General features: G+C 47.1%; 1 protein-coding gene across 1 annotated transcript in view; it reads left to right on the top strand.

Annotated features, from left to right (window-relative positions):
• The first annotated feature begins 1,068 nt into the window (after window positions 1–1,068).
• The window catches only part of CDK13 (cyclin dependent kinase 13), a 49,669-nt gene continuing 39,683 nt past the window's right edge, over window positions 1,069–11,054 (top strand). Inside the window, 2 exon segments of the mRNA XM_041122637.1 lie at window positions 1,069–1,380; window positions 1,382–2,446. Coding sequence (XP_040978571.1) covers window positions 1,214–1,380; window positions 1,382–2,446 — 1,232 coding nt within the window. The 5' untranslated portion in view covers window positions 1,069–1,213.

Below are 11,054 nucleotides of genomic sequence, written 5' to 3'. Positions count from 1 at the left end.
AGGCCCTAGGCCGGCCCTCCGCCGCATACCCCGCGGAGGAGCGCCTCAAGATTCGCGGTCCCTCAGCGGAGAAACACCGCCTGTCTGCCCGCGACGCCCGCGGCCTAGAGGCGCCGCCCTCCCCGAGGGCCCCCACCGCTCCAGCTTCGGCCTCCAGAGAAACCCGGCGGGGCGGGCACGCGAAGCCTCGGCGCGGCGGGCGGCCCCTACCCAGATCCCCGATCCCCTCAGCGCCGCCGCGCCCCTCTACCGGAAGCGACCTTTGGCCCTCGCGCCCGGAAGCACCCCCTCCCTCCGCCCAGCGGGGCGAGCGCCGCGCAGTTACCGCGAGAGGCGCGCTCTCGCGAGAGCCGCCGGGAAAGGGAGGGGGGAAGTGCGAGGTCTCGCGAGAGCGGGGCGGCTCTCCCGGCTCCGGGCATGCGGGCGAGGGCGGCAGCCCCGCGCGCCATTGGCGGGGCGCGCCCCCCCCCTCCGCCGCCGGCCCCGCGCATGCGCCGCGCGCCGCCGGGCCGTGTCCCCCGGTGCGTGTGTATGCGTGTGTCACCCGCCCGCAGCGCGGAGGCCGCGCGAGCGCTCCCGGCCGCCGGCGACTCGGGACCGGGCACCTGGGACCCGCCGGGCAGGGTAAGCGGGCTCGGGGCCGGCGCAGGGCCGCGCGCCGCCTCGGACACCCCCCCCCCCCCCCCCCGGAGGCGGCCCGGCACGGCCTGACCCCGCCGCCCGGCCGGGGAGCGGGTGAGGGAGGAGGAGGAGGAGGAGGCGGCGGCCCCGCGGTCCGCCCCCCCCCCGCCGGCGCAGCGCCGCCCGGTGCCGGACGAGGCAGCTGCGGCCCGGGATGGAGTGAGGAGGCCGCCGCCAGGAGACACTTCCGCGTTGCGGGAGGCCGCGCCGGGCCCGCGGGAGGCTCCCGCCGCCGTGCCGGCCAGCGCCCGCCCCCAGCCCCGGCGGCGGCCCCGAGCGCGGGCGGCGCGACCCCCTATGTGGCGGCGTGGCCCCATGTGAGGCGGCGCGGCCGGGCGGGCTGCGAGGCGGGCCGGGCCCCGGCAGCCGGCCGGGGAGCGAGGGAGGCCCCGGTCGGGGCCGGCCGGCGGGTGTCCCCGTGTGTCTGCGCGGCGCCGGGTCTCCATGGCGCCGGCAGCGCCCTGAGGGCGGCGGCAGCGGCGGCGGCGGATTCCCTAGGCCGCGTCCTCGTCCTCGGCCGTGAGTGAGCTCGATGCCGAGCACCTCGGACGCGGCGGCCGGCGGGAGCGGGGGAAGCCGGGGCTGGGGGAGCGGCGGCGGCGGCGGCGGCAGCAGCAGCAGCTCGGCGGTGGAGGCGGCGGCCGACAAGAAGCGGCTGCATCACCGGAGACGGAAGCGCTTCGCGGCCCAGCCGCAGCCTCCCCCCCCCGCCGCCGGCCCCTCACCCGCTGCTCTTCCCGCTCCTGCAGCCGCCCCTCCTGCAGCCCCCGCTCCTGCAGCCGCCGCTGCCGCCGCAGTCCCTGCTCTTCCTGGCGGCCACCGGCGCCTCCTCCTGCTGCGGGGACGGGGGGGAGCGGAAGCGTCCGCGGGGCAAGCGGCGCTCGGGCTCCCGGCACAAGCGGCGGCGGGGCCGCGGCGGCGGCGGCGGCGGTGGGACCCAGGAGGCGGAGAAGCGGCGCGGTAGCGGGGGGCTGAGCACGCTGGTGGAGGAGTACGACGACGTGAGCTCCCAGTCCGAAGGGCTGGTGGGCGGCGGCGCGGCCGGCGGCGGCGCGGGCAGCGGCGGGGGCAGCCCGGCCTCCTCCTCGGGCGGTGGCGGCGGGACCCAGCGCCAGAGGGGCGAGGCGGAGCGGAGCGGCCGGTCCCGCCGGGAGCACCGCGGCAGCAGCGGCCGCTCCAAGGAGCGGCACCGGGAGCACCGCCGGCGGGGGGAGGAGAAGGCGCAGCAGGAGGGGGCGGCGGGCCGCGGGGGACCCGAGGCCTCCTCGTCTTCCTCCAAGTCCCGCAGCCGCCACAATCACACCGGGGGCCAGGACCGGGAGGGACTCAAGAGCAGCAGCGGCGGCGGCGGCGGCAGCGACGGCCGCAGGAAGGGCTCCCTCGCCTCGCCCGGCAGCGGCAGGAAAGAGCGGGAGAGCAAAGCGCACCGGAGCCGGACTAAAGCGGCCAAGGAGCCGCCGTCGGCTTACAAGGACCCGCCGAAGGCCTACCGAGATGACAAGCCCGAGCCCAAGGCCTACCGGCGGCAGCGCTCGTCCCCCAGCCCCGGCCGGGATGACAGTCCCCCGCTGCACCGCTCCTCGCAGAGCCAGCGGAGCCGCAAGTCGCTCAGCCCGGTGGGCGGCCGCTCGCCCCTCAGCCCCTACAGCCGCCGCCGCTCCCCCAGCTACAGCCGGCACAGCTCCTACGAGCGCGGCGGGGATGTGTCGCCCAGCCCCTACAGCAGTTGGCGCCGGTCGCGGAGCCCCTACAGCCCTGTTATCCGGTGAGTCCGGGCCCGGGGGAGGAGAGAGGGAGTGGGGGGTGGTGGGGGGGGCTCCGCGTGTGGAGGAGGGGAGTCACGGCTGGGGCTGGGCTGGAGGGCAGGCTGGAGAGGCTTGCATCTAGCAACAAAAGCCCTTCTGCCTCTTGCCCTCTCGGTGCCAGAAAGCTGGGGTGGAGAGGAAGGGGAGCGGGACGTGCAAAGATCTTCCTGTCCTGTCTCAGGGAGAAGGGGAGACGCGGGTGCCTGTAACACTTCTGCAGCCCGTTTGTCTCTGTGGGAGACCACCTAGCTGGAAAAAGGCTTTTTAAATATTAAAGGACATGAGAACATTTATCGAATTAAGATGCTTCTCATAGGACAGGTTTTCCGAAGGACCAATTTTGATTTTTAAATCTTTGCTTACGAAGTACGGAGATTCTCGGGTACATTTTTATGTATCCTGTTCCCCCGTATAAAAGGATGCGTGTTAAATATATTTGTGTTCGGTTTAATTCCCGCTAATCTAGAGAGCAAACAAGCTGACAGGCAATTTGTGTTACAAGTGTTTCTTGTTCTTTTTAGAGGTCTATAGAAAGACTTAGACTTTGTTTTGCTAGGAAAAGGAGCCAATGTCAAGTTTTGTTAAATTGTCTTTTGTGCTTTACACAACCTCTGAAAATGTACGTAAGCTCTTTTCCCAATAAGGTTATGTATGTGTATATATTTGACGTGTGCTTGCAAATAATTTTCTTATTGTTAGTGGGAACTCAGAGTATAAAGGTCAGCATTGCTGTGACTTTTTGAATTTCTATATGGAGAGGAAACATGGGCTGTATCTCTCTAATCAGATACAAATTGTGTTGTGGAATTAAAGCTCTTAAAATATTTTAACTTGCAGCAAAACCACTGGGAATTTAAAGTATTTGCTTAGTATGTATTTATAACTTAAGATTTTTAATTTCCATATTGGAATCTTAACTGTTGCCTCATTGTTTATAGGCTTACTTAAATTCACAACTGGACCTCGATTTTACATGTATCAGGTGATTTGCCATTCCACTGGCAAGAATTTTGTTTACAAGGCATTACCTGGTGGGTTGTCTGAGAACTGTTGTTCTCTGGTGTTTCTAATGAGCACTTTGCATCGGTTACCATTTGGGGTGTCCCACAGTGTATCCAGTGAGGATGCTGAAGCTGTTCCTGTGTTTCACTGGCCGTTGGTAGAGTCTGATGTCCTGGGTGTGCATCGAATGCTGTTTAAAGAGTGAAGTAACATAACTGTGTCCTGCTTTGTTCAGAGGGATAGAAGAAAGGTGCCTTTGGAAAAAAAATAGTGATTGTTTTAAGGTATGATTGTATGGAATAATTTTGTAAACAATAGGGTGTTTCAAGCAGAAAACACTGTGAGTGATCTGAAAAACAGCATGTCATCGTCGTTGTTGTTCCGTGAGATCGTGTTAAGAGTGGTTAAGGATACTCTTTCAAGATTATTTGATAATATAACAGCAGGAATATTACACGCATAGTTTGACTTAAACACTCTAGGAATCAGATTATTTTCTGTAGATGCTTATATCCTGAATAAGAAGGCTGATAATGATGAGCAAAATTATGTATGCTAGGTTTGCACTTATGAATAGCTCTATTAGTCAGATTGACAGTCCAGTTAGTTAAGGATCCTGTCTTACACGCACTGACTGATAGGGCTGTAGTAGAAGGTACAGGAGATGTTGTACAGGGGTTCGTTACAGAGCAAAGTTTTGTAGGAGTGTTTTTCTTTTTTTCTGTTGGTAATGGGCCTGTGATTTGAAGCATGAGAGTTTAAATCTCCTGATTTTTGTGTTGTCTCTGTGGTAAGTGTGTAAATCTTCCGTGAGCTGCAGATCTGTTCCTAGGAGTTAGCTTTGTGACTTCATGCCTTCCTTCCTCCAGTTAAACTGTAATTTGTAATTTGCATTCCGTCTTTAACTGCATACGGATAAATTACTTTGTTAACAAATGCAGATCGTCAGGTTTACTGGAGAGGGAATGGAATGGCTGAGTGAAAAGAAGAGGTTGCTACATGTAGAAAGCAAGGTTGGTCTGTCCTAATTGGCATTCATTGTAAAAATGTCATTTTCACAGAAAACGAAAGAAACCAAAAGTGTGAAGATAAGCTCAGTTGTGCATAATGTTTGCCTGGTGTTGAGAAATGCAACCTAGTGTTTCTTTGCTCCCATACAGCTATTACGTATTATGTGTATTGCAGCAATAAAGATGGAAGGTATTTATACGATTGTTTTAGCCATTCAAAACTGTGTCATAATCGCTTTTTTTTGCTCAACTCTGTGGTACTACGCCCAAAACGCTGAAAATTTTAGCTGTGCTGTTTAGATAATGGTATAGTGGCCTTAGACTTGATAGAATATTATGGTTTCATGAAGGCAACAGCTTCTTACAGCACCTGTCTTCTTCATCTGGATGATTTAAAGACTTAATTCTGGGCTTGTATCCAGCTGTAATGGTGTCAAGACAGTAGGAACTTTGTATGTGACTGAGCATTCCATGCTGCAAGTCTTTTTGCTCTTTTCATTCCGTATCTCATACATGTGTCTTCTGTAATGTTATATAAATTATCTAGTTATTTTAGTATGTAGAAAAGGAGAATGAAGTAGTTCTAGCATGCTCGGAAAGCTCATGCGTCTAGGGTGCTGATTTTTTCATCTAGGTCTCTGAGCTGTTTAGGGAGAAACTTCTAGTAAACAGTTGAAGAGAAGCAAGTGAAGTCAGCTTCACTCATTTGAATCCCTGGTTTTCTCAAGCAGCAGCAACAGCGCAATTGCTGTGAGTTAGGAGTTTTGAATTGCAGTAGTGGCTGACTGCTGTCTTTCGGTGATGTTGCCTGGAGGTTGGTTCTGAAGAGAAGCAAAGACATTAGATACTCATTCCACACTTGGAAAATTCTCTTTGAATGGGAGACTAATTTCCATTTCCATTATAATAGCAGTAAACGTCTGTGTTTTGGGGAAACTGATTGTTTGAGCTGTTTCTACTTGTTGGACAAAACTTCTTTACTTGCTTGCTGCTGGTGGATTTGTGTTACTATATTTTCTTGTGGATAGTAACACAGCTGTTCTAAAGTAGCACATGCACGTTTTCAAAATGGAAATTCTTCCATAATACCAAAAGTATGAGGTATTTATTTCTCCACTGATAAGCTGATGGGATTTTTTAACAAATTCACAAGAAAAAGGGGGGGGGGGGCGGGGAAAGAAACCCCCATGGTTGACAAAATAAGCAGACAAAGTCTCTCTTTGGAAACTACTTTAAGAAGAAATTGTAGGAAGAGAAGAACTATTTTTCATAACTTCGGTCAGGTCATATGCTATGTGATCGCACATTTAATTTAGTTAGCTGTATAGATGAGTAATTGCATTTTTCCAAAGTTGGATACACCTACCCGTCTGCTTAGATAAAAGTAAGTGGGTGGGGCACTACTAGCATAGTACTACAGTATGTGTGGATGTTGCTTATAGGAAAACCACAAGATTTCTTTTCTTATTGGTACTGTAGGGACATCTCATTCTCTAGCTGTAGCTAGTCTGCAGTAGTGAGGCTCTGCAAAATATGGATCATTTACGTGCAAAACCAAAACAAGCATAGGGAAAATGGTAAAATACATATTCAGTTAGTAAATGCCTACTTCATGGAGAAGACATGGTTTCATACACTGATATAAAAATAACTTTGAATCCAGTAATTTGCTACTTTTGCACTTAAAGGAGTAGGAGAGATTTTCAGACTTTTTTTCCCCCTTGTTTGGTGAGAACAGGTTTGGTTTTTTGGGTTTTTTTTTTTTACATAAAGCTCTCTAATCTTGTTTAGAGGGACTGTATCTTGCAGAATTTAAAATGTGAAATTGTGGGTTTTCACTGTTTGGAATAGCTAATTTTTCCAGTGCGTATTGAGTGCTCTCACTCTAGTACATATTCTGAATTTATTAAGATTTGTTACTTGGCAGTGGACTTTGCTTTTTGCCCAGCCATGTTGATGTGCCTTTCCTTTTCCTCATTGGACTGCTTCTTTCCTTATTGTAGGAAGGGACTTCATTTGAGAAAAATTAACTTTTAATGTGTTTAGAACACAGCGTTTGAGTTGACTTTTTGCTACTTGATTTCTTTGTAGGCGGAGTTCTCATCTGAAAACATAGGGTTATAAAGCAGAATTAAGAAACAAATAAAATTCATGTTCAGAATTTTTCAGTATTCCTATGCTGTATGTATTGGAGACCCTTTCAAAGATTGACAGTTTGAATCAGTAAGGCAAGTTATGTAGTCTTCACACTTCACCTGAGTAGGTGGTTGCTTGCAGATCTGCTTAGAATATAACCTTGAACTAGGGGTTAGAGAAAACAAATAAAATTAATTAATAAGGTATCAAGTGAGAGAGCATTATTACTGTTATGGCTTAAAGAAATGAATTATATGTTTACCTGCTAGTGCAACATGGGAAAGCTATACTATGAACTAGAATCTTTTGTCAAGGTGGTTTATGTTACTGAGTGATTATAAATGTCTTGGAAGATCTGCAGTGAAGCCAATTGATTAAATTTAGGCCTCCCTTTTCAAATACACTGTGACCTTACTGTGCAGGGGAAGATGGCAGTGCTTAGTCAGTAATGCAGCATTCACTGGTAGTTAATGAAAGAGCTGGGCTACAGTCAGTGTTTTAACCTCCTTTGGTCTGTTTGGTTTCCTGTTTTTCTGCTCTTTTTGTGCTATGTCTTGTCAAAAAGTTACTGACAAAATCAGTTCCCTTGTTCAACTCTGTAGATGCTGATATATTCCAAGTATGATGCTGTTTGCACTTAGGTAAACACATGTAGCTGGCTACTAGCATGTTGGATTTAGCTTGTTCTTAAAGCAGTTAAGAAGAAAAGAGGTTTTCAAGTTTACAAACATGAGAAGATAACACATGACTGTTCTGATTTGTCAATAAAATGTAATGCTTTTTTTTGTATTAAAATAAAAGGAGGATTGGAATGGGAAAGAAAGAAGACCTAGAAAAAAGTAGCTTGGCAAGAAAAAACATGCAAGCTGAGTGAGACCTGTATTCCTGGAAATCTGACATGTGTAACACTATTACTTTTTCCTTTCCTCTGTGCTTTCAAATATCAAGATAGTAAAATATAGCTAAGTTTTCAGTTACTCTCTGGAATTCTTTCATTCTGTGCTTGAGAATGTAAGTGGTATTACATCAGTAGACTCTTTTTGTTAAATTCATTAATAAATCTATTGTTTGGTAATGATATGTTAATCAGTGAAGTGCAATAGAATGTTGCCTTGAGAGAAGAAGGAACATTGTAACAGTTTTGAAACTTGCACCTAATAACACTTTGATATCTTAAGTAGTTTTTTTACACAGTGAATAAGTACATTGTATTAATTAAGCAGAGAAAAAAATGAATACTGGTTTGTTTTATGAAATCTAGGGTGCTAGGCAAAAAATATTAAAAAGAAAAAACTGTGATACCTAAACCAACATTCCCCCCCCCACCCCCCCCCAAGAAACAAAAAAACCATTCTTTTTGTTGTTCTGAAAAATGGAGGAAAGCAGTGCTGAGTTTTGGTTTCGGGGTGACTTCCTTATTAGTGCTTTCTTCCTCTATCAGTTTCTTTAAATCTGCTGCTTCTCATACCTGTTTTGTAAATAATGTCTTGAACTTTTTTTCTGGTTTTATTTTATAGCTACACATAATGTTATGTAATCAGTTCAATTTCCCTTTGCAGCTAATCTAGTTGTGCTCCTAGTCTCCTTTGTTGCTGCATGTGGGGAAGAAAAAAGCAGCTTTACAACTTCTTAGCTCTAATGCAGGCTAGTCCTACTGATACTTATGGTTTTTAGGCAAATCAGGTTTTTTTTTTCTTTCTTTCTTTTTTCCCCTCCATATATAAAAACATATTGAAATCTGTGTATGGTTCAGAAGTGATTTTATGAATGGCATGAAGTCTGGCAGTTATCTTGTCTGTAGGGACATAGACCTGTGTGAAGTGAACTCAAGATGCTTGTAGAAGACTGTTAATGGCTAAGCGTGGCAAAGGTGCTTGCAAATGATGCAGAACTTGTGGGTGCAAATAGGAAGAAGCATTGGAGGAAACTTACCTGAAACAGTGGCTTCTTAGTAGTCTCTCCCCATGTGTGTTACCAACAGATGCTGGTGCTTTTGGTTTGGGAGACTGGGACGTGGCCCTTATGTTTAGTACAATTCCTGATCTGTCCAGGCTTGGGGGAAAAAAGTTTGGATTGTTTTGTTGGATTTATTTGCTGTTTGCAATGCAGTTCTGTGCAGTTGTAGCCACTGTTCTTTTGTTCCTGTTTACTGTGTTAAAAACAAACTCCTAACTAAAGATGAAATAGTTGGTGATGAATGAATGTCGGATAAGGCATTTTATATATGTGCCTATGCATGCACACACATTTAATAGAAATCTGTTTGAAGATTTAGAGAGTACTGTATATTTCAGATGTCTCTCCTGGTGTTTTTTCAGGGTCCCAGTAAAATGTCAGTATCCTGTTAAATGGCAGACAGTGGCTATTGTGTGAGCCTGTTTCTGTGCTGTTGTGACTGCATCTTTTATGTCAAATGAGTGTTAGCTCTGAACAGAGTGAATTGGCTGTTTTTATTATGTATAAGGCAATATTTCTCCACTCTGAGCTCTGTATACGCTTCTGACGGAAAGCTTTTAAAAGTCCATAGTTTTGGGTTTGTGCCATTTTTGTAGATAGAAACTTGTACATAAGTTTTGTCTAGCCTGGAAGGTTCTCTTGGGACTTTTGAACTAATGCTGATGAAAGCAAGTGATAGTTGAATATTTGAAACGATCATTAGGCTTATGAAAACAGCAGATTTTATCATTGTAACTTGAATAACTAGCACTTTGACAAAGCTACCTTTTACTTAAGATTCAGCATTTCTCTGTTTAGTTGAAAGTGTTAATGGTTTTGCTGTAACTCTCTTGGGTCTAGGCCAGTGGACAAGGTACATACAGTAAGGGGTTCTTGCAAAGGTCTTTGGGATGCCAAAGGAAGTTCTAGTTTATTAATAGCACAGGCATGCACTAGCTAATGCAACATAATTTCTTTTGCTGACATAAAATTAAATAATGAAAAACTTTTGGAAAAATTAAACCAGTGGAGATACTGTACTCAGTCAACATATTTAATAACTAGGCTACTATAATTTTGATCTGCTGTTAAGGGCTGTAGTATGTACTGGAACTTAAATATCTGTGTGCATGTGTATTTGCTGTCTCCCCCATGGATGCAGTTCTGACACGACAAAGTTATGCTCTTGTCATTTGGGGTGTGAAACCTGGGATGCAGAATGGTTGGTTTTTTTCACTGAGCTTGCATAAATCTGTGTTCACATCCCACACTCTCTTGATTAATGTTGGTAAAATATGTACATCAATCCACTGTCAATGCTTGGCTTCCTTACACGTTTGTTTTTGAAGAAAGTATAAAGTTTTAGGTTATTTTTGCCCCTGCTTTTCAAAACTGCCTCTTCCCCACCAAGTTATGGTAGCTGATTTGGTGAGCATTAGTAGTCACTAATTTGAACAGATTTTCTCATTTCATCCTAGTACAGATCTAAATGAACCTGTTTTATTTTGAACCAAAGTGGAACAGAAACAGTCTTATGATCAGGTATGGTGTCTCAGCAACTGTAGTGTTTTAAGCTGCTACTTCTCCTATCAGGTGCATGAGGAGTTAATGTCCATACTTCTGTTTGTGACATAGATTACTTTCTTTATATTAGGCACCTTTCAAAACAAAAAAAACCAAACAACCCTGAAAAACCCAAACAAACCAGAAATTGTACTTGCGAAAGAAATATAACTGATTTTGAGACCTTTGGGGCATGGTTTAAGTTTAGTACAGGTTGCAATGAGGTCCTTGGGATGGAGGTTGCGTTCTACAGGTAACTGGAGCGAGTGTCAGTTTAAAATAGCTCATCTAGGAACAAGCTGTGCAAGCATATGTTTTCCAAGACAGGTCAGTGACATCCTCGCAAATGATGCGCCATTTATAGAAGTCAGTTTAGGACTAATGGGACTTATTAGCTTGTGCTTGATGCTGGAGAAATATAATTACACTGATTCTACAGCCGGCGCGGACCTGTAGCAGTATACTTCTGCCTGAGATAGTAGTTCCTCTTGGAAAGTGAGAACAGTGTGAGAGGAGAGCTCTGGCCTAACATTTGAAGTGTAGGTATTGTCTGGATAGTCTCAGCCCTCCTTTTTCTTCCTACTACCCCATCTTGACTCTGTATTATGGAACTTAGTGCTTCTTTACTTTTACTCTGGTTTGGCCAAGCCTCTGAAAATTTTCTGAGGGTTTTAGTACTTAGATTTCCAAAGTAATAATGAGAAAAATGACTTCAGCAACATGATTCGTAATGGAGCAGAAGTGAGTTTTCAAGGGAGTTTTTCTGACCAATGTTATGTTTTTATTTATTTTTTTAATGGACATGGATGTTAATATCTCTTTACCAGAGTGAACCAAACCCCTAAATTTTGGTTGAAAATTCAGATAACAGAATTGTGCAGCTTGCTTTTTTTTTCTTTTAAGTGTAAAAAACTTGTATTAT

This window comes from Aquila chrysaetos, chromosome 3, assembly GCF_900496995.4.
Source record: "Aquila chrysaetos chrysaetos chromosome 3, bAquChr1.4, whole genome shotgun sequence".
Taxonomy (NCBI): domain Eukaryota; kingdom Metazoa; phylum Chordata; class Aves; order Accipitriformes; family Accipitridae; genus Aquila; species Aquila chrysaetos.
Note: the sequence above shows the minus strand (reverse complement) of the source record. Positions and strands in the feature narration are given on the sequence as shown.